A 24,735-nucleotide genomic window follows, 5' to 3' on the forward strand; every position below is an offset into this window, starting at 1 on the left:
GGGAGGGGTGTGGGCGTGGGGGGTGGGGAGGGGTGTGGGCGTCGGGGAGGGGTGGGGAGGGGTGTGGGCATCGGGGAGGGGTGTGGGCGTCGGGGAGGGGGGTGGGGGTGGGGGCGGGGGGGGGGGGGGGGAGGGGGCAGGATGAGCCGGTGGACCGACCCAGGACCTGGGTCGTCCTTTTCCTCCGTTTGCACTCGCCTCACCGCTGACTGCAGCGTCTAGACCCGCCCTGTCCCGATGTGGCCGGCAGTTAGTTCTGGAAGCGTGCAGAATATCTGAGTGACTTAAGTATTGAAGAGAGAACGTGTTGATGCATTGACCAAATAGAGTCTGAGAGTTGATTCATCTCTGTTGGAAAAATTTAAATTTTCCCCGTGGTCATGTTCTGTTTCTCTGGGACATTTCTGACCTAGGGGTTCCCCTGGTCTGGACCCCAGAAATGGCACCCCTTGTAGACCAGTCCTCCTCCAGATGAGCCTGTCTGAACCTGTGTCCCGCCCGTGGGTGTCCCGGGCATCTGGGGCTGGTCTGTTTGTCTGGAAAGCAGAGGTTGGAGCAGTCTGCATGAGAGCTGGCGCGGCGCACCTGCTCCTCCTTCCCTTCCCCTACACGGTCTCCAGTGGGGAGCTCAGCCCTCCTCCCAAGCCAGAAACCTTGCGGGCATGCCGGCCCCTCCTCTGGGGGCACCTTCAGCACCTTCCCTCCCGCAGAGCGGAGTGGGGGTGTGCAGAGCCCCGTGCTTGGCCTCCTCAGCCTTGAGTCCCCCATGGCCCTGAGCCCGGCGTTTGGAGGGCCAGAGCCCAGCGGCTCTCACTTTCAGCCCAGGAGTTGGGCTCTGGTTGTGGGAACTTGGCCATAGCTCCCCCTGACCCCAGGGCGCCCACATCCCAGCCTGTGTGCTGTGTGCACGGCTTCCAGGTCTTTGGGCAAAGTTGCTGACCGTAGTGTGTACATTCACACGTGTGTGCGCACCAGGTTGCTGGCGTGAGCCGCCGGGACCACAGGCCGGCCCGGGTCACCGGTGGCCTCTGAGAAGCTAGAGTGGGTGGGGCTTCAAAGCACCCTCACGCTGGCTCTCGCTGGACGGAGAAGCGAAGAACCAGCCCCTGGAAAGGCACGGCCTTTTCTCCTGGGGATTGAGCCAAGACCAGTAAAAACAACACGTGATCCAGGGCCCGGTAACCACGAGTCCAAGTTAATAGCTAGACTCACGCCCGTGGTGATGGAGACACCCTAGTTCCTGGACTTTCCACCTCGTCGTTTCCTTCCAGCTTTTAAGTTGTTCAAGTCAGGGAAATAGTGCCCCTGGGGTGCAAGGAGCCTTGTTCTCCTCCATCCCCACTTCTGTGTAGATCTCTCCTCCCTCCCTCCTTCTCCCTCCCTTCCCCTGTCCTCTCCCTTCGCCTCCCTCCCCCCTTCCCAAGTCCTCTCCCTTCCCCTCCCTCCCTCCCCTCTTCCCTCCTCCCCTCCCTCCCTTCCCCTGTCCTCTCCCTTCCCCTCCCTCCTCTTCCTTCTCTTCCTCCCTCACCCATCCTCTCCCCTCCCTGCCCACCCCCCTCCGTCCTCTTCCCCTCCCTTTGTCTGCTTCCCCCTCCATCTCTCCCCTTCCCCCTGCCCCTCCTCTCCCCTCATCCCCTCCCCCTCCCCTTCCTCATCCCCCCTCTCCCCTTCATCTCTCCTTCCCTCCCCTCCTCTCCTCCTTCTCCCCTCCCTCCCTCCCTCCCCATTCCCGTCCCTTCTCTCCCCCTGTCTCTCCTCCTCTCCTTCTTCGGTCCCTTCTCCTCCCCCCTCCCTTCCTCCACCTCCCTCTGCTCTCCCCTCCATCTCACTCCCCTCTGACCTGGCCTTGCAGCTCAGATTTAGGCCCCAGGAAAATCTTTTTTAAGCTGATGGAGGAGGGTTCCTGTTAACAAGACACTGCGGTTGGTCTGAGTGACTTGTTCTGTGGCTCCGTGGATCTGGGACCATGAGGCTCAGGCAGAAGCAGGGGCTGTTGCAGACTCTGAAGCCAGGAAGTCAGCCTGGCCGGCCCCGCAGGCCCGTCCCCCAGCTTCTTGCTCCCGTTTGCCAGCTGAGATGTCATAGAAGCACCCGGGCCCTTCCCAGCTCCGCGTCCTCTGGGTCCTTCGGGGAGCCCCTCCTCTCCTGGCCGGGATGAGGGCGCGTCTGGTGCCTGGCGGTTAGTGTGAGCGCAGGCAGACCTTCCTCTGCTTCGTGATCGCGGAGCTACGTGCAGAGATGCCCACCCCCGCTCTGGAGGGCACACCCCGCCCTGCACCTTGCCAGCCGGCTCCATGTCTGTTGTGAAAACCAACGGAGCATGGACGGACCCTCTGAGCAGAGCCTGGCGGTCTGAGTGCTTGGACGTTGTGGCTGCCGGAGACGGTTTTGGGGTCTATAAAACCTCCCTATGCCACCCCAGGGTGCTTCCTTCTTTAACTCTGGTGCTGACTTGGGGTTTGCTGTCACCCTGGACGGCTGGTGGGTGGAGGCAGAAGAGGGGCCCTGGTCACCTGCCTCAGGAAGGCCCGGGCCCCCGCAAAGGCCCCCACCCTGAGGCCGGGCCCTCCTGTGGCCTTCCTGTCATCTCCCACTCCAGCTTCCTTTCCACTGAGCCTGTGCTTCCCACAGGGCACACGGCCTCCTTCCGAGCTGTAATGGGAGCGTCGTGGATGGGACACACCTGCTCTGTTCAGGGCCCCCTGTTTTGTAATGTGTGCAGTACACTTCTGTAGGACCCAGCCTTCCCAAGAGGGCTCACTTATTAAAAGAATTTAAAATCCAAACACCTGCGAATCTTAAGTGGCCACTGAGCTCTGGCACCCACCGGCAGCACAGTGCCTTTCTCGTGGCGCTGGCCACGGTCTAACCTTGAGGTCAGGGAAGCTGGCTTCCCAGAATCGTCCGTCCCCTGGCTGGTGCCTCCATCTTCCTGCCACAAAGGAAAGCGCCTTGGCCTCACGGTTCTTGCTGTCCCCTCCCTGCTTGCCGGGCTCCGTGTGACCCGCGGAAGCGTCTTGTGGGCCTGCTGGGAGTGAGGAGGCTACAGGCCCAGGCCTGGCCCCAACCCCATCTCCACCCCAGCTCCCAGCTGGCTCCGCTGCCTTTGAAAGGGAGGCCCCTGTTCCCGGCAGCTCTCTGGCTGGCTAGGCGGTCGATCCCCCGGGGTGAGCAGCGCTTGATGGGGGTGTGTGTGTCTGAACAGATGGCCTACTGCCGGCACATCGGGGTGGAGTTCATGTTCATCAACGACCTGGAGCAGTGCCAGTGGATCCGGCAGAAGTTCGAGACACCTGGGGTCATGCAGTTCACCAGCGAGGAGAAGCGGACCCTGCTGGCCAGGCTCGTGCGGTCCACCAGGTGCGGGCTGTGCGGGGACGGGGGCAGGGCTGGGCACCGTGCTGGGCCATCCCCGCAGGAGTGTGGGATGCCACAGCCCTGGCAGTGGCGCTGGCCCATGTGACCTGGTGGTCCCTGGCCAGGTTTGAGGATTTCCTGCAGCGCAAGTGGTCGTCGGAGAAGCGCTTCGGTCTGGAAGGGTGCGAGGTGCTGATCCCCGCGCTCAAGACCATCATCGACAAGTCCAGTGAGAACGGGGTGGACTACGTGATCATGGGGATGCCCCACAGGTACGCGCCCGCCGCCCTGGTGACCGTCCCCGCAGGCCCCACCACCACCCCGTGGGGCCCCAGCCAAGGGGGTGAGGGGAGCCGAGGCTGAGGGCAGAGCACTCCCCACGGGCCTATTTTCCACCTGCCCTCCTCGCACCGCCGTGGCCTCGGGCTCACCCCCCTCTGTGTCCCAGGGGGCGGCTCAACGTGCTTGCCAACGTCATCAGGAAGGAGCTGGAACAGATTTTCTGTCAGTTTGATTCCAAGCTGGAAGCCGCTGATGAGGTGAGGCACCTGGTTTCTTCTCGAGAAACCCACCCGAGACCCTCAGCTCCACTTGTCGCTCAGGACAGCTGTGCCCTCAGCAGGCCGGGGGCCTCCACACTGTCATGCAGGTCGTGGCCACCGGGTCACAGTCCTCCCGCTGGGGGCAGGGCCCTTCTCCCGGGGCCATGGATGGGAGCCATCTGGGGGAAAACCTTCCCACGCCTGCAGGAATGGGGGTTCTGGGAGTAGAAATGGCACAGAGCAGAGGGGTCATGAAGCCTGAGCATCTCCCTCCCTCCGAGGATAAAGCCCCGTGTTTGTGTGTCAGGGTTCTGGGGACGTGAAGTACCACCTGGGGATGTACCACCGGCGGATCAACCGCGTGACCGACAGGAACATCACCCTGTCACTGGTGGCGAACCCTTCCCACCTTGAGGCCGCCGACCCCGTGGTGATGGGCAAGACGAAGGCGGAGCAGTTCTACTGCGGGGACACGGAGGGGAAGAAGGTAAGGTCGCGGGGGCCGGCCAGGGCAGCCCTGAGGCCACAGTGTCCGGGACGGGCTCCGAGCCCCAGTCACGTCTTCCACCTCGGGGTTGTGGAATTGAACAAAGTATTCTGAACAGACTTGGGCGGAATCCTAGACAGTGACCCAGTCGCGCCTCCAGAGGTGCTCCCTCCCAGGTCGTGAGCTCCAGAGCCGGGCAGGGGGTGGGCTCCTCCCGTCATCACACCTGTGGTGAAGCCAGGCTTGCAGATAAGAACCTTCTCTGGAGGTGAAAGATGGGGGTGAGGTGCAGGTAGATTGGGGTGCTGGGGGCAGAGTGGGCTGCTGGCCTGGGGGTGCCCTTAGAGGAGGCAGACTCTCTAGAGGTGGAGCCAAGTGTTAGCCTATTTGAAGTTCTGTAATTCGAAGTACCGTGGGTCTGCTAGTTCTGCGCTCGGAGAGTGACCCGGGAAACTGCCGTTAGCGGCGGGGGGTCTGCGGTGATGGGTCTGGGCCAGGCGTGGCGTCGGGGCCGGACGTGTTTCCTGCACTGACGGGTACCGCCGCCCTCGCAGAGAAAGGGCCTGGCCCACGGGGAGCGGGGAGCCTGTCAGGATGTGAAGGTCATGGTCCAGGTGGAGGGGGGCCTCCCGGGCAGGCCCTGGGAGCAGCAACGACACGGTGGCTGCAGGGGGTGGTGGTGGTCACCAGGGCCTCTAGCGCTCCCGTCGTCCTCGGCTAGGACACGGCCTCTGGAGCCAGGTTGGGGAACGAGGTTGCAGTAAAGTCTGTGCGATGTCCTCATTTGTAAGTGAGACAAAAAGCCCCTTGACTAGTGCTCACTCAGAGTGCTGGACACGTCCTGGAAGGCAACGAGTCACTAGGTAAAAGCCGAAGGACGTCGAGCACGCTCCAGGTGATGGCAGCCGTCAGTCCCACCGTGAGACAGGAGGCCAGGACAGGCTGGTTAGCCCCACGTGCTCACCAGGCACTCATTTTCGGGAGGGTTCTTTCCTGGTGCGCAAAGCCCACCCCTCGAGCACCCACCTCCGTGTAGGAGCCACTCCGACCCTCGCCCGCCCCCAGCCATGGATCCAGACCCCACAGTCCTTCATGCCTGTTCTCCTTGCTGCTTGTCCAGAACCCCCAGCAATTAGCTGATTTCTGTTAAACTGAAAACTCAGAGAGCTAGCGTCTGTTATGTGACCTTCCACATTTCAGAAAACTTATCTACCCTCTACACGGGACCAGGGTTGTTCTGTGACCTGGGAGAAGACAGGGCCTGACCCAGTTGGGCCCCGGGGTGTTTGTGGGGAAGCAACCCCCAGTGCAGAAGGGCGGCCCGCTCACTAGGGTGCCATCAGACGCAAGGAGCGGCGGGCCCCATGGTGTCCGCACCAAGCACTGCGCTGAGGGAGCCTCGGGGACGGCCGTGCAGCTGGGCGAGGGCCCCAGTGTGGCTTCCCCAGGAGGTCCAGATGGGAGGCTCCCCAAAGCGCCCGACAGTGGGAGGCCGAGCATGTGCGGAGAAGGCCCTGGCAGGACTCCCCGTGGCCTTCCTACCTGCCCTTCCAAGGAGGCCCCTGCATAAACCTGTCCCAGTGAGCATCCCTGCGGCCAGAGGCAGGACACGAGGGTTCCATTTTGTCCCCGGAAAGGACACGGTAAACCCTCCCCTCCTGGCAGGGGGCACACGAGGGCTTCCGGGAGCAGGGGCAGCAGGAGCAGTGTCTCGTGGTGCGGGAGGTGTCCGTGGATGCGGAGGCAGGACGGCGCTGAACAGAGTCGGGTTGCACGCGGCAGCATCGTGTCCTCCTGTGGACGCAGATGCTGAGCAACACCTGTGTGCGCAGGCTGGTCTCCCCGGCCGTCCCTGCAAGCAGGCTCCTGGAGAAGTGTCTCCTTCCAGGCTGTGCGGGGGCCACCGTCCAGACGACACGGGGGTCCCACGCCGATTGTGGGACGATGGGAGCCGCCCAGTGTGGTAGAAGTCAGCTACGGCCGACTGAATAGAATAGGAACCGTGAGCACACATGAATGCAAATAAAAGGCAAGAAGGGGAGGCTCTTGCAGATTCCTGTAGGAGGGACACCTGGCAGCACCCAGGAGAGGCTGCTGCTGCCGCCGGGCGGGGGCTGGTGAGGAGCAGGACCCAGAGGTTCTCATGACCGAGGGGGAACAGTGAGGGGGAGGGAGACGCTGTCCAGGAACACCGGGACGCCTGCCGGCGTGGGGCAGGCCAGCTGGGGCATCTCCCGGTGTGGAGTGTGCCATTCATGGGGGTGGTCACGATGGCCTGTCTGGGCCGTGGAGACAGGAGAGGCACTGGGCTGCCCCCCGCCCCGGGCAGAGCCCGGCCAGCGTTGCCCTCCTGCTGGGAGGGTCCCACGGGCCATGCCCAGCGTGGCGTCCGTGGGCTCTGTAGCAGACGGTGGCTGAGTGGCAGGTGTGCCGATGGCGCAAGGCAGGGCCCGGGCGAGGTCTGGGGGTCATGTGTTCTCCTGCCACTTTGGTGTTTGTTTTGTTTTGTTTTTTAAGATTTTATTTATTTATTTTGCCAGAGAGAGAGCACAAGTAGGCAGAGAGGCAGACAGAAAGAGAGGGAGAAGCAGACTTCCCGCAGAGCAGGGAGCCCAATGCGGGGCTCGATCCCAGGACCCCGGGACCATGACCTGAGCCGAAGGCAGACGCTTCACCGAATGAGCCACCCAGGCGCCCCTCCTGCCCCTTTGTTTTTGTTTCTAAGTTTGAAATGATCTCAAAATGCATTATTTTTGGAAAAGCAGATTGTGACTCAGTCTCTGGTGTGGCCTGTGGCTGTTTTGCATTTGGGGTCTCCTTTGCATGTCTCCAGGTCATGTCCATCCTTCTGCACGGAGACGCCGCCTTTGCCGGCCAGGGCATCGTGTATGAGACCTTCCACCTGAGCGACCTGCCCTCCTACACGACTCACGGCACCGTCCACGTGGTCGTCAACAACCAGGTAACCTGGGCCCCGGGACCACGGAGGCCACAGGCCTCCTCCTCAGGGCTCTGTGCTCACAGCCGTCTGACGTAGAGTGACATGTCTCAGTTATTTAGGACGGTTCTCTGATTATAAAGATATGTCTTTTATAAAATAAGATGTGGACAACGTGGGAAACGTTTTTTAAAAAAGAGATTTTGGTGATGTCATTTAAGACAGTGACATTACCTTGGAATATTTTCTTCCAGCTCCACAAGCGTATAGATGGCTGTTCTTATTGAAGAAGTTGAGGTTTTATACATGGTGTTCTACTCATTTCTTATTCATCTCATTATTATCTCATGTCCTTATATACTCTTAAAATATTAATTTTAAAGATTTTATTTTTTTTTCCTTTATCTGAGAAAAAGAGAGCGCGCACGTGTGTACAAGCGGGGGGCGGGGGAGCAGGGAGCCTGACGCAGGACTCGATCCCAGGACCCCGGGATCATGACCTGAGCCGAAGGCAGACGCCTCACTGAGCCACCCAGGCGTCCCTTAAGATACTAATTTTAATGGAAATATCTGTCATAGGTTGCTTCATAAAACATGTTGCCACGTTGTGAGACTTACGGGATTCTCGTTTCTCACTGTTCTAAGTAATGCTGTGAAGAACATTCTTGTAAAGGGGATATTTCGGCCCAGTTCTGACCTATCCCGCTGCCTGTCGCCAGCCCATGTAAACTGTCCTGTGACAGATACTCTGGGGCCTCTGCGGGCAGCTACTGCGCCAGGCCGCAGCAGAGAGAGAGCGTGCTCCCCGCCGCCTCGGAGCTTGCACGGGTTTCCCCGAGAGTTTGATCTCTAAGTGCAGATTGATGGTCCAGTAGGCAAATGACGGGGACCATCGGATCCAGGCAGGGAAGGGGTCCCTGTGTCCAAGGGAGGGGATGAGGCCATCCGCACTGAGTTTGGTCAGCGCACGGCCATCGGCCAGCTTCCGTCGGGCCCCACGTGCAGGAGGAGGCCACTGGAAGGACAGGAGCGAGGGAGTGACGGGATAGCTTCATTTGCACAGGTGATTTGTTTGGGGGAGGGTGGTGCCTAGAGGAAGCAGGGACAGTTGCAGCTGCCCCAGCAGGGCGCAGGGAGGGAGCAGGAAGAGCGTAAACATCGAAGTCAACGCGGCGGCCGTTCTGCCGTAAAGCCGGAGAGCTCGAAACGTGCCGTAAAGTCGGAGGGCACGAACATAACATGCAGTGTGACCTACTGTGTGCTGGGCGCCAAACTAGGCACGCACAGTAGCTCCTACCGCGGCCACTGTGCCCTGGGTGGAATCGTTCCAGTTCTCCAGAAGAGAGACTGGAGCAGAGAGTGGATAGCTTGCTTGAGAGTCAGTATTCGATGTGCTTTGTTTCAAAGAACGGTATCAGGAAGAATTTTGAAAAAATGCCAAAGACACCGAAAGGTCTAGAAACCCACAAAAAACCCGTCACTGCAATATATTCTGAACAGATGACCAAGAACAGAGTAGACTCCTTGCTTGTGGGTTGGGGCTGCCGTGCTAACAGGAGAACAGTCTTCACTCTGGAGGAAGGGCAGCCGAGGTCAGAGTGACTGGAAGCCCAAGACACAGGGTAGCTCACTAGAATCTAGGTAGAATTTTCCAGTTGTTTCCAGACTGGGGGAGACCAGTAAAAGGTAACCTCTTCGGGATCCTGATAGGCTGCCGGACACCTGCAACATTTTGTCCTAGGGAACAGAAAGGACAGGCTCTAGTTCCGGGAAAAGGCCTGACCAGATTCTCAGCCCAGTCTCGGGAGGCGTCCGGCAGCACTCAGTGGGACACGGGAATTAGATGAGCTTTTTATTGCTGTCCTTTCCGTATGGTAGAGTCCAGCCGTGCCGGTGCGCGCTCCTCCGGGCCAGGACAGGTGCCGCGGGCACACGCTGTCCTCTCCCTGCCCGCCGCCACTGTGGCCGGTGAATGGAGACCTGCAGTGCTGGCCGCACCCCCCCAGCGAGACCGCTCCACATGCACCCGTGTTCATGGGCGTCGGTTCCTCCGGCCTCTGCGTGGTTCTCAGTGGTATAGTCCGTCGCCACGGTGGGTAGGAATTTGGATCGTTCCCAGCTTGGCGGTGAGGACTGAAGTCACTGTAGAGGTTCACAGACAGATTTCGGCATGCACGTCAGTTTCTCACTCCGTGAGATTACCGAATACACGATAACTGGGGGACTGTACCCAGAACGCCCGCGCCGCCTGCAGCGAATGAGGTCGCCGGCCTTCCTGGCCTGGGTGTTGTCAGACCTGCCAGCCTGCAGGATAGCACGTGACTCGCTCTTCCTTCTCCTGAAGGCTAAAGACGGGGGCGTCCTCTACGGAAGGGCGCTCTGGGGAGGCTGCTGCTTTTATTGCTAAAACTCGAGAGTTCCTTATACCTTCTGGATGCAGATCCCTTATAGCAAAGATGTGTTTGCAAAGGTTTCCTCCCATTCTGTGGCTTATCTTCGTTCTCCTACCATTATCTTTCACAGACCAGGAATTTTTTATGCTGGTGAAGTCCAATTTATGATTTTATTGCTTTTGCGGATCATGTTTTTGATGCCAGGTCTAAGGAAAGTTTGCCTGACCGAGGTCACAAAGATTCCCCTCCAGCTGCTGGAAGTTTCACAGTTTCACGTTTTGTGTGTAAGTCTGTGTTGCATTTGGAGTTTGGAAAGGGATATCGATATCCCTTGTTTCAGGATAATCTGTTGAAAGGACTGTTTTTGCTGGAAATGAATTGACCACGCGTCTGCGGGTCTGTTTTTCTCCACTGATGTGTGTCTGTCCGTTCGGCCGACACTGCACCCCCTCGATGACCATGGCTCTGCCATCAGTCTGGAAACTGACGCGAGTCCTCCAACGTTGCTACTTCTTAAAGTTGTGGCAATTCTGTCCCTAGCTTTTTCATATACATTTTACAGTCAGCTTGTTGATTTCCACAAAGAAAACTCTGCTAGTGTTTTGATTAGAAGTCTGTGGAATCAGTATGTCCATTTGGGAAGAATTGTAGCCTTCACAACACTGAGCCTTCTGATCTGACAATACGATACAGTTTCTCTCGTAGGTATTTTGTAGCTCTCAGCCTATAGATCCTGCACATTTTGTGAGGCTTACTCCTAGATATTTGATTGTTTGGGGGCCATTATAAATGATACATTTTAAAAATTTCAGTTTCTGATTGTTACCAGGATGTAGAAATAGAATTCAGTTTTGCGTTTTGTACCCCACAATCTTATTAAACTCACTTTCAGTAATTTGTTTGTGATGCTGTGGAATCTTGTATAAACGGTCGTGTCTCAACGAGAGACGATCTTGTTTCTTCCTTTCCCACGCTTGTAGATAAGTGTCTTGTATTCCTGTTTCTCAGCTGCTCTGTGGCCAGCACGGTGCGTGAGTGGGCAGCGTGGACAGCCCGTCCTCGTTCCCGATTTAGGAGAAAAGCTTTCGGTCTTGGCCTTTCACTGTAGTGCTTACTGAAGGTTTTCTGCCGTGTCCTTTGCGGGCTAAGGGAGCTCTCTTCTGTTCCTGATTCGTGGATGGTATTTATCACAAATGGATGGTGGTTTTTGTCCGATGCTTCTCTGCGTCTGTTAAGATGACCCTGTGGTTTGCTGGTGGCGGATTCCATCCTGAGTGTGGAGTCTTGTGTCTGCGCTCGTGTGTTCTTGTCGCGTCTGCCTGGGGTTGGGGTCGGGGTCGTGCCAGCCTCGGCAGGTAGGTGGGGGACTGCTCCCTCCTGCTCTGTTTTCTGGACAAGTCTGTGTAGGACTGGTGTTAACTTCCTCTTTAAGCGCTCGGTGGAATCTGCCAGTAGGAGACCTCTGGGCCTAGAGTTTTCTTTACGGGAAGGCTCTTTCCCTTTGTCTTCCGTTTCCAGAAGCTCGGTGAGATGTGCTTTGGCATGGATGTCTTTGGGATCAGCCTGTTTGGGGTTTGCTCAGCTCTTCTGTTTGTTTTAACAGCTTTCCTGAGATCTAATTCACACACCACGCACTTTGCCCACTCACAGCATACAATGGAGCCGCTTCTAGCGTCTTCACAGACATCACAGCTTCCGCCCCGGTTGTAGAACATTTTATCATCTCAGGAAGTTCTGCGTCCCTTAGCCGTCACGCGCCCACCCTGTCCTTCCCAGCCCTAAGCAGCTGTTACTCATATCATAATCGGGACTTCCTCCCTTTAATGCCCGTGCAATATCTAGTGTATGGCTCTGGCAAGTTTCATTCCCCCATTTATCAGGTGAGGGATATTGGAGTTATTTAAACCTCTTGGCTGTTACTGTGATGTGACGCTGCTCTGGGCACAGGTGTCTGTGTGGCATGTACCCAGGAGTGGAATTGTGGGGTCACGTGGTAGCTCCGTGTACCCCTGTGAGGACCCAGCAGACTGTTTTCCAAGGTGGCTGCACCGTTGGACCTGCCAGCAATGTATGAGGGTTCCAGTTCTCCTTCCTCTTCATGACGCCCGTTCTTGTCTCCTTTCTCTCGTAGCCACCTAAGTAGATGAGAACTGGTGTCGGTTTGCATTTCCCTAGCGACTGATGACATTGAGCATCTGCACACGTGTCTTTTGGCCTTGTGTATGTCTTCTTTGGAGAAATGTCTACAAAGATCTTCTGCCCGTTTTTAGTTTTTTTAATTTTTTTTAAAAGATTTTTATTTGAGAGAGAAAGAGACAGCGAGAGAGGCAGAGGGAGAAGCAGGCTCCCCCACCAAGCAGGGAGCCCGATGCGGGGCTCGATCCCAGGACCCTGGGATCATGACCTGAGCCGAAGGCAGGCACTTAACCGACTGAGCCACCCAGGCGCCCCTCTTCTGCCCATTTTTAAATTAGATTGTCTTTTTATTATTGAGTTGTAAGAATTCTTCATATAGTGTGGATACGAGCCCTTTATCAGGTATATGATTTGCAAATACTTTCTCTCTGTGGGTTTTTCACTTTCTTGATGTCTTTTGAAGCACAAAAGTTTTGTTTTCTCGCTCCTATGTTTTCCTCAAAGCTCTTAATGTCTGTGACCCCCTGGTGTTACCTTCTGCATGTGGGGCAAGGAAGGAGCTTCATTCTGTTAGACGCGGATGCTGCCTGTGGAGAAGATCTTTCCCCCGCCCAAGTGACTTGGCATCATTCAGCGTCTCCAGTCTGTAAATTTACAGCTTTTGACACACTTGGGGGATTTTCAAACATTATTTCTTTTTTTCTTTAAGCCACGGCCTTCACCCCTTTTACCCATGCTCTCCACCCCTCCCTCTGGCAACCACCAATATGTTCTCTTGTGTCTGTGAGTTTGGGTTTTGTCTTCTTTTAGGCTTTACATACAAATGAGATCATATAGTATTTGTCTTCGACTTATTTCACTTAGTGTAATGCCCTCCAGGTCCATACGTGTTGTCACAGACGGAAGATTTCCTTCTTTGATTTCTGAATAATACTCCATTGTATATCTATACACCACGTCTTCATCCATTCATCCGTTGATGGATATTTGGCTATTGTAGATAATGCTGCAGTAAACATAGGGGTGCATGTATCTTTTTGAGTTAGCGATTTTGTTTTCTTAGGATAAATACCCAGAAGTGGAATTACTGGATCACATGGTATTTCCATTTTTAACTTTTTGAGGAACCTCCATACTGTTGTCCAGAGGTGGCATTCCCACCAACAGTGCACAAGGGGTCCCCTTTCTCTGTATCCTTTTACCAGCACCTGTTGTTTCTGGTGTTGTTGATTTAGCCATTTTGGCAGGTGTGAGGTGGTATCTCGTTGTGGTTTTGATTTGCATTTCCCTGATGATGAGTGATGTGGAGCATCTTTTCAGGTGTCTTTTGGGCATCTGGATGTCTTCTTTGGAAAAGTGTCTATTCGGGACCTCTGCCTATTTTTTAATTGGATTGTTTGGTTTTTACTGAGTTGTATCAGTTCTTCATATATTTTGGATATGAATCCCTAATCAGACATACAATTTGCAGATATTTTTTCCCATCCCATAGGCTGCCTTTTCGTCGTTAATCGTTTCCTTTGCTGTGCAGAAGCTTTTTAGTTTGACATAATCCCACTGGTTTATCTTTGCTTTTGGTGTCAGATCCCAAAAATCATGAAGACTGATGTCCAGGAGCTTATTATGCCTGTGTTTTCTTCTGGGAGTAAGAGGTCTTACATTCAAGTCTTTAATCCGTTTTGAGTTTATTTTTGTGTGTGGTGTAAGAATGTGGTCCAGTCTCATTCTTGTGCACGTGGCCGTCCAGTTTTCCCAACGCCACTTGGGGAAGAGACTGTGCTTTCCTCATTGTATATTTTTGGCTCCTTTTTCATAACTTAATTGGCCACGTAGGCACGGGTTCTGTACCATCGGTGGGTGCGTTCTTGCGCCAGCACCACGCTGGTTGGGTTACTGCGACTCTGCAGGATCGTTTGCAGTCAGGCAGCGTGACACCTCCAGGTCTGTTCTTCCTCCTCAGTGCAGCTGTGGCTACTCATGGTCTCGTGGTTCCATGTACATTTTAGGATTTGTTGCTCTATTTCTGTGTAAAAATGCCCCTGGTGTTTTGGTAGGGATTGTGTTGAATCTGTAGATTGCTTTGGGCAGTGTGGACACTTTAATGTTAATTTCTCCAATCCATGAGCATGGTGCGTCTTTCCATTCGTCTGTGTCGTCTTCAGTTTCTTTCATCAACATGGTACAGTTTTCAGAGGACAGTTCCTCACCTCGGCTGCATTTACTCCTACAGACGCCATTTCTTATTACAGATATTTACTCAGCCCCACGTCTCCTGTTTCTGGGTCTCCAGTGGCACCAGCATTAGACCTGTTGCTACAGCCTCCCATTCCCGTCAGCCTCTCCATTTGTTGAGATTCGGGGTGACCTCAAGGTCACGGGTTCTTTCCTCTCTGCCCCCGTTCTGCTGTAGAGAGCTCCATTCAGGTTTTTCCCCCCAGTTTTTTGTTTTTGTTTCTTAGAGAGAGAGCACGAGTAGGGTGGAGGGGCAGAGGGAGGAAGAGAGAATCTCAAGCAGACTCCTACACTCAGCACAGAGCCTGAGGCAGGGCTCAGTCTCCTGACGCTGAGATCGTGACCCGACCCAAAATCAAGAATGGGACGCTCAACCGCCTGAGCCACCCGGATGCCCCCAGCATTTTTTTATTTTTCAGTTCTAAACTTTTCACTTCACTCTCGTTTCTTTTATGTCTTTTTTTTTTTTTTTTTTTTTTTTTTTAAGATTTTATTTATTTGCGAGAGAGAGAATGAGAGACAGAGAGCATGAGAGGGAGGAGGGTCAGAGGGAGAAGCAGACTCCCTGCTGAGCAGGGAGCCCGATGTGGGACTCGATCCCGGGACTCCAGGATCATGACCTGAGCCGAAGGCAGTCGCTTAACCAACTGAGCCACTCAGGCGCCCCTCGTTTCTTTTATGTCTTTGCTGAGAGTTTTTATTTTTTCATGTGTTTCAGGCATGTTCATAATTTTCATTGAAGCATTTTTATGACATCTTTTTTAATGTCTTTGTCAGATAATTCTAACATCCGTGTCATCTTGGTGTTGGCTTCTGATGATTGCTTTTCTCATTCAACCTGAGGTTTTTCCGGTTGTTGGTTTTCAGATGAAACCAGGACATCTTGGGCTTTGTGTCGAGACTCAGATCTCACTTAAATCTTCTGTTGGGACTCACCTCCTGGGCATCTCAGTTGGGGGTGGGAGTCCAGGTTCCCCACCCGTATCTTCCATGCCCCAGGGAGGGGAGGGCAGGCAGGGCGGCACAGGGGCTCTGGTGCTGCTCCGCACGTGCCCTCCCCTGGCACCAGGGAGGGGTGGGTGCCTAATCAGCTCATTGCCGCTGGCCTGGCCCCCCCCCCCAGCCTTTGTTGGTGGGGGTGGGGAAGGTCGTGAGCTGGCAGGGTAGTTATTAATCTAAGAATGTTGGCTCCTAGGGGCGCCTGGGTGGCTCAGTGGGCAGAGCATGCGACTCTTGATCTCAGGGTCAGGAGTCCGAGCCCTACGTTGGGGTAGAGATTACTTTAGAATAAATAAATAATTTAAAATTCAAAAACCTCAAAAATAGAACAGTATTAATTTTTAGAAAAAAGAAATACTGTATTTTCAGGGTCTTGTTCTTGGTCCTCTGGCTTTTCCTCGTCTGTTCCTGCTGGTGTGTCTGCGCTTCCCGCCTCTCTAGCGCCCAGGCTGGGGCATGGGAGGGGACAGACAGTGCTGGGACCTGTCACTGAGTCGTTCCTTGGAGCCTGAGGTCCCTGGCTGGTCTGCCTTCTTCTGTCTGCCGTCAGAGTGTCGTGTTTGTCCTGCGTATGACGTCCTGGGTTTCTAGCTGCCCTTGGCAGGAGGAATAGGGAAAAGCTCATCTTCATCTTGCAGAAGTGGAAGTCCCTATGAGAACATTTGTTTTAAGTATAAATTCAATTTCTTTAGTAAATATAAGACTATCCAGGTGACCCGTTTGTTCTTGAGTGGCTCTGGTGACTTCTTTAAGTGGTAGAATTTATGGTCCAGGAGTCTGTAATGTTCTGTTCTTAGAGTCTGTACTGAGGGCCCTTCTCTCGCTCCTGATCCTGATAATTCAGGTCTTTTCTCTTTTTTTTGTAGTTGGTCTGGCTGTAGATTTGCCATTCCTTTCAGAGGAACAGCTCTGGTTTCGTTGCGTTTTCTGCATTTCCCTGTTTTTTAGTCGTTGATTTCTGCTCTTTGTTAGCCCTTTCCTTCTACTTGCTTTGGATTTAATTTAGCCTCCTCTCTCTGGTTTCTTAGATCACTGATTTGAAACCTTCCTTCTTTGCAATGTAACACTTAATAACACAAATACAGTGTAGGTGAGCCGTGGGTTTGTCGAGCTTCTCGTGACAGAATGTGACGCATTTTGGTGGCACTTAAGTGAGACCGTGTCCGGGGACGAGTGTCGCAGGATGGCACAGGGTCTGGAAGCTGCCATACCAGGAGTGACCCAAGAAGCCGGAAGACCCCTGGGAGCATGAGAGCTGTTTTACCAGAATCAGGGATTCATGTCGCAGGAGTGTGCTGGCAGAGTGGGTAACAGCCACCAGAAAGCAGACCTCGGCTGAGTGACAGGAAGACCTTTCAGCAGTCAGATCGGCTCCAGCCGGGGACCAGCTTCAGGGTTGGAGGAGACGGGGCCCCAGCCAGGGATGACGAGAGTAAACCATTTGGCTTTGGGGTCTCTGGCGCTCACACCAGCAGCTCCACTTAGTGGGGTCTTCGCACTGGTACACCCTGCCAGATGTCCACCCAGAGCTGTCTTTGAAGACCTCACTGCTGCACCGAGACCAGAAATCAGAATTTTCATCACTAGGTCAATAGGGAGCTGGTTAAATAATTTACGGTGTACCCATACGTGTGTTACAAGACTTAAATGAATTAACTCATGAAAATCAATGTATATAAAATGCTCAGAATAGTGTCTGGCCTGTAAGTAGGCACCGTGTGAGTTAACTGCAGTGAAACTATTTAGAAGACTGTTGAATGATCCACCAGCCCTATTAGGCAGAGGAAAGTAGAGAGCAGTGTGTGCACACGCCTATCTCCCTGTGTCCACACGTGTGCGCGCACATCCACACGTGCTCCAAAACATACAAGTTGGTAGCGGCGGTGGATATTTGGAGGGCGGCCAGCGGACCGAGGTCTTGTCAAAGCAGTACACGTCCCATGAGGTTCTAGAAACAACGTGCATATCGTGACCACCTGCTCACAGTTCCCTACACTCGTTTCCCTAAATGAGGAGACGCGGATGGGACGATGAGATTGTTCAAGACGTGTTCATCAGAATTCTCCCCGGTACATCGTTCTTTAACGTTCTCGTCGGTTCCTGACCGTTTCTGACCTGTTCTTCAGGCAGTGTGTTCAAGAGATGACGTAAAAGCGGTTAGAATTCCCGGACTTCGTCAGAGCTCCGGTTCTGCTCGAGTTATCTTTAATCTCTTCACCGACCTGGACGCCGCAGATCATGACCTGCTGTGGGGGTCAGGCCCATGACATCTGTAGCAGAAGAGGTGCTGCTTTCCTGACGCTCCCCCCGTTGCTCTGAGACCGCGCCTAGGATTTAACCTTCTGAAATTCTCTCCTGAGGAAGCTTGTCAGATGCTCGAGATTTGTCTGTGTTTGTCAAAACCATAATTGTACTACTTTGAAAAGTAGGAAGGAAGCCACGTGTCCGACACCAGAAGTCTTGGCGCACGTTTTGGCAAAGTCACAGGAAGCAGTGCTGTGTAATCTGAAAACATTTAATACCCCGGAGAAGTGGTCAGAGTCGGGGCGAGGCGGTACGGGGCACGCACCTGCTGCTGGCCGGAGCGCGAGGGCCCCCACGGCCGAGAGCAGTCCGCTGGCGTCGGCGGCCTGCGGCTCAGTGCTCCCTTCCCGGGTGCGCTCAGGGTTCGCTGGAGCAAACCTGGGTGGGAATGTGTCCACCAACGGGGAGCGGACGGACGCCAGTGCCGTGAAAACCAAGGGAGGCGGGCAGTCTTCCAGATTAAGGGAGACGAGAGAGGGCACAGGGTGCTGGATTGGACACTGGGCCGGGGCAGAAAGGTCGGGCGGGCGTCACGAGGCAGACAGAGCGTGTGTGGAGACAGTGGGTCAGGTGACCCACGCTGGGACGTGGAATTGGTCAGGCTGGTCAGGGAACGTCCCTGTTTTAGCAAATGCGGACTCCCTGCAACTTAGCCCTGCACGGCCGGGGAGGAAGAGTGTGGACCGCAAAAGGAAACAAGTGACAGGTGGCAAATCTGAGTAAAGACTCTGTGGGAATTCTTTGTGTTATTCTTTCAACTTTCTCAAGTCTGAAATTGTATCAAAACTGTGAAGTAGCGACAAGCCCAAGAAGATCGTGTGTGTCGTTCGGGCAGCGAAGGCCCCGCCGCAGCAGAAGTGGGTCATGTTCCGGGAGCTCAGGCGTGACCACTGTGGTATTACCAAGTGTGTGTGGTGTGGGGTGTTCCGTAGACATCAACAGGAAGTGCAGGTTACAAAATTAGGAATGTAGACTTTTTAGGACCTCGACAGAGTAAGGACTATCATGAAGGCCTTGAATTTGCCTTTCCAAGAAACAGTGCTCATAATGTTAGCTCATCATGTTAAGTGAACAAACTGCTGAGTTACAGAACAGCGTCCAAAGTTTTAAATATGTATTACATGTACATGGGCAAAAAAAACATCAAAATATTTACACTGTAGCTAGTGGAAAGACACGTAACTTTGTTTAAATTAACTTTATATTTTTATACTGTCTTCTAAACTGTATGTGTTGAACATGTATGAAATTTATTTGCAGAATAGGAAACAACAAAACAATAAAAAAACAAAAACCCAGGGGCGCCTGGGTGGCTCAGTCAGTTAAACATCTGCCTTTGGCTCAGATCGTGATCTCAGGGTCCTGGGATCGAATCCTGAGTCAGGCTCCCTGCTCAGGGAGCCTGCTTCTGTCTTTCCCTCTGCCCCTGCTTGAGCACTCTCTCTCTGTCAAATGAATAAATTATCTTAAAATTAAAAAAACTAAAACTAAAACCTGAATAGCCACTTGGGGACTCAGGAGGGCAGGCTTGGTCGGGTGGCCACCAGCTAGTGGCGCTCCACCCCACCCCCCACCGCCAGCGCCCAGCCCCGCCCAGCAGCATGTCCCTTGCAGATTGGCTTCACCACGGACCCGCGCATGGCCCGCTCCTCGCCCTACCCCACTGACGTGGCCCGCGTTGTGAATGCCCCCATTTTCCACGTGAACTCGGACGACCCAGAGGCCGTCATGTACGTGTGCAAGGTGGCAGCCGAGTGGCGGAGCACCTTCCACAAGGACGTGGTGGTGGACCTGGTGAGTGGCTTCCATCTGTGGCCGTGGAGGCGGGGCGGGCTCCCTGGGGGGGCAGGCTCACCACCATGGCTCCCCACACGGGCTCCCACACCTGCCAGCATCCACGGGCCTTTCCGGGGTCACCTGGCTGCCCCTCCCCAGGGCTCCTGCGGCCCCAGCCTGGGGTCTTGTGCCAGGGTGTCCCCAAGTCACTCATTTCATCTCCTGTAACAGCGACTGCTGCGAAGGAGGTCTAGATGGTAGAGGAGGTACACTGGGGCGCTGTGCAGGAGAGCGGGCAGGTGCTGCTGGGTCCCTGACGCCGGCGTGTCCCTGCTGTGTCCAGGTGTGTTACCGGCGCAACGGCCACAACGAGATGGACGAGCCCATGTTCACGCAGCCGCTCATGTACAAGCAGATCCGCAAGCAGAAGCCCGTGCTGCAGAAGTATGCCGAGCTGCTGGTGTCCCAGGGCGTGGTCAACCAGCCCGAGTACGAGGTGTGTCCCCGGCTCTGGCTCGGGAGGGGTAGAGAGAGGCCAGGCGGGGCCGGGGCTCCGACTCCGAGCAGGCCTGCAGCCAGCAGATGTGGCGACGAAGGCAGGGGCAGAGACGATAACACGGCGGGCTTCTCGCGGCCTCGGAGTGGTGGTGCACGCGGGGGGCCTGTGCAGAGCGCCCCCCGACGGCTGTGCTGTGCCCGACCCTCCAGGAGGAGATCTCCAAGTACGACAAGATCTGTGAGGAGGCCTTCACCAGGTCCAAGGACGAGAAGATCCTGCACATCAAGCACTGGCTGGACTCCCCCTGGCCTGGTGAGCCGGGGACATCACCTGGGCACCTCTCCCCCGCCCCACCACACCCCCTGTGGGCCCCAGTTGGTTCCTGGAAGAGTGGCGGCCGTGTGGCAGCTTGTCCTCCTGTCCTAGGCTTCTTCACCCTGGACGGGCAGCCGAGGAGCATGACCTGCCCCTCCACGGGCCTGACGGAGGACATCCTGACGCACATCGGGAACGTGGCCAGCTCCGTGCCCGTGGAGAACTTCACCATTCATGGAGGTGAGGATGCCCACTGAGCTGTGGAGGTGTTGGGCCACGTCCGTGGACTTCTCTCCAGCATGGGGCAGGCCCCGTGGTGGAGGACAGGGTGGGACATCACAGCTGCTGGCCGGGCCGCTGGGGCGCCGCTCCTGTCACGAGCGGGCAGCCGGTGAGCACCGTGTCTGCGCAGGGCTGAGCCGCATCCTGAAGACCCGCGGGGAGCTGGTGAAGAACAGGACCGTGGACTGGGCTCTGGCGGAGTACATGGCCTTCGGCTCGCTCCTGAAGGAGGGCATCCACATCCGGCTGAGCGGCCAGGATGTGGAGCGCGGCACCTTCAGGTAACGCTCCCGGGGTTCTGGCGGCACCGCAAAGCGCAGCGGGCGGAGAGGGAGGGCTTCGGCGTTTCTCAGGAGAGAAGCCCGTGTCGGCCGGAAGCAGCCTCCCCTGCTCTGACGTGGACACACCTCTGGGGTCTGCGTGGCGGGGCGGAGCGCGGGCGCTGTGCCTCCTGATCTGTGCTCTTGCGCCTCAGTCACCGCCACCACGTGCTCCACGACCAGAACGTGGACAAGAAGACCTGCATCCCCATGAACCACCTCTGGCCCAACCAGGCCCCCTACACTGTGTGCAACAGCTCGCTGTCCGAGTACGGGGTCCTGGGTGAGTGCCCCGGCCCACCGCCCTGCTCCCCGCCGCCCGGCCCGCCGCAGCCCCCTGACTCACTCTGCTCCTGTCCTGCCTCCTCGCTCTGCAGGCTTTGAGCTGGGCTTTGCCATGGCCAGCCCCAACGCCCTGGTCCTCTGGGAGGCCCAGTTTGGGGACTTCCACAACACGGCCCAGTGCATCATCGACCAGTTCATCTGCCCGGGACAGGCCAAGTGGGTCCGGCAGAACGGCATCGTGCTGCTGCTGCCCCATGGCATGGAGGGCATGGTGAGCCCCCCCTCCCCGGCCCCAGAAGCTGGCGCGGTGCAGTGTGGTGCGCCCCCGTCTCCGAGGGCGGGTGTCCGTCCTGCTCCACCTCTGGTGAGGAGCAGGGGTGCCGGCACAGGCTGCCCTGGCTCAGACGCCCCTGCTCACCTCGCTGCAGAGGCCCGTGGGAGACCGTCTCAGGACCGGGGGTTGGAAACCGTGCAGAGCCAGGCTGTGGGCCCCTCCACGCTCTGGGGGAGGGCAGGGGGTTGAAGCACTAGTGGGGTCAGTGCAACTCGGCGTTTTTCAGACCAGAAGTGACCCGAGTCCGTTAAGGAAGAGATGTGGCGAGTGCACCTCCCACCTCTGCAGAGCTCCCGAACCTAATTTGTGTGTGGTTCCAGGGCCCGGAACATTCCTCCGCCCGGCCGGAGCGGTTCCTGCAGATGTGCAATGATGATCCGGACGTCCTGCCGGTGAGCAGAGCGGCCACCCCACGGCCACCGTGGCTCCGCGCCCAGGCCTCGGGGGGTGATGGGTGGGCGGCTCCAGCTGGCCCCCCAGAAGTGAGAGTCCCCCTCCTGCCGCGTGAGGAGCAGCTGTCTGCACCGGGTTCGGGCAGACGTCTTAGAGGAAAGAACTCGGGCACCTCTGGGCCGGGTTCAGTGGGTGACCAGGACTCGGTCTCTAAAGCGAATCAGGCTGGGCTCTAGGTAGAACCGAGGTCCAGGCGTGGCTGTGCTCTCAGAGAGCGGGAGGGATGGAGTGGGACAGAGACCCCGCCGCGTGAGCTCCTGCCGGGGTCCCCGTGGCAGCTGGGGCAGCCCCGCGGCAGGGGCTCAGTCGGCCGGCCCCCGGCCTCTCCCTCGAGCTGCAGAACCTGGAGGAAGCCAACTTCGACATCAACCAGCTGTATGACTGCAACTGGGTTGTTGTCAACTGCTCCACTCCCGGCAACTTCTTCCACGTGCTGCGGCGTCAGATTCTCTTGCCCTTCCGGAAGCCGGTCAGTTGGGGGCGTCCCTGCCCAGTGGGAGGATGGCCATGTGAGCGGGTGGCGGGCGGTGGGGCGCCGAGCGTGGACGAGGGCTGCGCAGGGTCCTAGCCAGCAGGCTCCCGGGCAGGGCGTGGAATGGTGAGTAGAAGTGTGTGTGAAAGGCCCACAGGTCGAGACAGCCCCGGCCCTGGGTGGGGACCCCGCGGAGAGGCTGGGCTCTCTCCCGGGGCCAGGGTAGGGGCACCGGGGCTCAGCAGGCGGAGTGCACACGCAGTTGCACGGGAAGCGGCAGCGTCCCGGCCCCTCCAGCCCGCAGAGCTGAGAGCGCGGTACCAGGTCCCCAGCCTGGAGACACGCAGGGGCCGTGCTGCTGGGCTTCCTTCCAGAACCCGTGGGGCCTGATCCGTCGCGGGCCTGTGCTTCTCTTCCAGCTAATCATCTTCACCCCCAAGTCCTTGCTGCGGCACCCCGAGGCCAGAACCAGCTTCGACGAGATGCTCTCAGGTGGGTGTGGGGCAGGCTGCCGCTCTGTGGGGCTTGGGGCCTGGGCCTGAGCGTCTCACTGTGGCCCTTGCCACCGTTTCAGTAGTTGGATGAAGACCAGTGAACACGGCAGCCCACAGGTCGGAGCTTGCTTGTGAGGTGCTTAGAAGGTGTGTCTTGCGCCCCACCCACGTCTGCGGCCTTCACCTGGGTGCGCCCCAGGCCTCCTTTAGAGGCGGGGAAGCAAGTCTGAGCTCACAGTGCCCCCGCTGCCCGGCCGCTGCTCCCGGAGGGCATGCAGTGAGGCCCACAGCGTTGAGGTCCCCACCTGGACGGCAGGCCGCGGACACAGCACGGAGCAGCCCCGTGTCCCCGGGCTCACTGGGCCAGGGGAGCCCACCTCCTCCCAGACATGGAGCCCCCTTAGTCATCAGGCAAGGTGAAGCCCTCCTTGGTTGGTTCGTTTTCCCATTTATCATTATTACGGTGAAATACACATAAAAGTTAAAACACAGGTGTTTTTACGTGTGCAGCTCACGAGCACTAAGCGCGCTCACACAGCTCTGCGGCCACCTCCAGAGCTCCCACTTTCTGTCCCCGGTCCCAGCTGTCAGAGGCCCCGCGTGTATGTGCGGGTGGGCGGCAGGTGTCCCCCCGTGTCTGCTCCTTGCCCCACGTCGCAGCAGGTGTCAGAACCCCTTCCCGCTTTAAGGCTGATTAAGATTCCAGCGTGTCGATGAACCGCTCGGCCTCTGTCCATCGGTGGACATTGGTTGCTTCCACTTTGGAGCGGCTGTGAACGATGCTGCTGTGAGCGTGGGTGTGCGGATATCTCTTCGTTTGGGCGTAACCCCAGAGGTGGAACTGCGGGGTCGCACGGTGATTCTGTTTTTAGGTTTTTGAGGAACCTCTGTACTGTTTTCCCCAGCAGCTGTGCCTTTTTATTTCCCCACCTACACTGGCGAGGGTTCCAGCTTTTCCACATCCGTGTCAGCCCTTGGTTTTTGTTTATAACGGCCGTCCTACCGCCCATGAAGTAGGACCCCTTTTTGGGGTTTTGGCCTGCATTTACCTGCTGATGCGTGATGGTGAGCCTCTTCTCATGCATCTGCTTTGGAGAAGTGTCTGTTGGGTCCTTTGCCTGATTTTGTCGGGTTGTTTGCGTTGTTGTTAGATTTTAGAAGTTCTTCTATGTGTTGGATACTAATCTAGCATCAGGTAGATGATGTGCAGCTCTTTTCTCCCATTCTGTGTGCTCTCCTTTTTTTTTTTTTTTTAAAGATTTTATTGATTTGTGAGAGAGGGAGAGAGCGAGCAAGTGAGTGAGGGGGAGCGGCAGAGGGAGAGGGAGAAGCAGGCTTCCCACTGAGCAGGGAGCCTGACGCGGGACTCTGTCCCAGGACCCTGGGATCATGACCTGAGCCGAAGGCAGATGCTTAACGACTGAGCCACCAGGTGCCACCCCCCCCATATGTTGTCTCTTGATGCACAAAATGTTTAAAATTCCATGAAGTCTATTTTTCTCTCTTGTTGCTGGCGCCGTTGACGTCACTTCCAGGAAATCACTACCACATCCGCTGTCGTGTAGCGTTTGCCCTGTTTTCTTCTAAGAGTTTTATCATGGTGGCTCGTATGTTGAAGTCTTTAGCACATTTTGGGTTAATTTTCATGTGTGGCGTGAGGGTCCTTCCCTGCACGTGGACGTCCAGTTTTCCCAGCGTTCGCCGGGAAGACTCCCTCTCTTTCCCCACTGAACGGTCTGGGCTGTGTGTCCGCGGTCTGCACATCTCCGTGCCGGGTTCTGAAGTCAGGAACCGGGCCTCCCGCAGCCTCGCTCTCCTGTTCTAGGATCGCTCCGCCTATTCGGGGGCCTTTGCAATTCCATGAATTTTAGGATGGATTTTTCAATGTCTGCAGAATACGTCACTGGGCTTTTGGTCGGACTGAATCCGTAGACCACTTTGGGGCCCGTGGATGTCATAGCAGCAGTGGGCCTGCCCGCGGGTGAACACACACGGTGTTCGGTTGGCTTGTGTCTTTCATTTCTTCCAGCAACGCCTTGCAGTTTTCGGTGTGCAAGTCTTCCCTGTGTTCGTTTATTTTTCAGTATTTTATTCCTTTTGATGCTGTGGCAAATGGA

The 24,735-nt window shown here is 56.2% G+C and overlaps 1 protein-coding gene across 4 annotated transcripts in view; it reads left to right on the forward strand.

Moving 5' to 3' along the window:
- OGDH (oxoglutarate dehydrogenase) overlaps positions 1-24,735 on the forward strand; it is a 70,832-nt gene that overhangs the window by 43,710 nt on the left and 2,387 nt on the right. For all 4 annotated transcript variants that reach the window (XM_032430483.1, XM_032430481.1, XM_032430484.1 and 1 more), the window contains 15 exons: positions 3,206-3,360; positions 3,483-3,629; positions 3,806-3,896; positions 4,207-4,386; positions 7,220-7,348; positions 19,003-19,182; positions 19,508-19,660; positions 19,873-19,975; positions 20,090-20,218; positions 20,391-20,541; positions 20,736-20,863; positions 20,958-21,136; positions 21,520-21,591; positions 21,993-22,121; positions 22,544-22,616. In XM_032430483.1, coding sequence (XP_032286374.1) covers positions 3,206-3,360; positions 3,483-3,629; positions 3,806-3,896; positions 4,207-4,386; positions 7,220-7,348; positions 19,003-19,182; positions 19,508-19,660; positions 19,873-19,975; positions 20,090-20,218; positions 20,391-20,541; positions 20,736-20,863; positions 20,958-21,136; positions 21,520-21,591; positions 21,993-22,121; positions 22,544-22,616 — 1,999 coding nt within the window. The remainder of the gene's footprint in view (positions 1-3,205; positions 3,361-3,482; positions 3,630-3,805; positions 3,897-4,206; positions 4,387-7,219; positions 7,349-19,002; positions 19,183-19,507; positions 19,661-19,872; positions 19,976-20,089; positions 20,219-20,390; positions 20,542-20,735; positions 20,864-20,957; positions 21,137-21,519; positions 21,592-21,992; positions 22,122-22,543; positions 22,617-24,735) is intronic.

This window comes from Phoca vitulina, unplaced genomic scaffold, assembly GCF_004348235.1.
Source record: "Phoca vitulina isolate PV1807 unplaced genomic scaffold, GSC_HSeal_1.0 scaffold44, whole genome shotgun sequence".
NCBI lineage: Eukaryota > Metazoa > Chordata > Mammalia > Carnivora > Phocidae > Phoca > Phoca vitulina.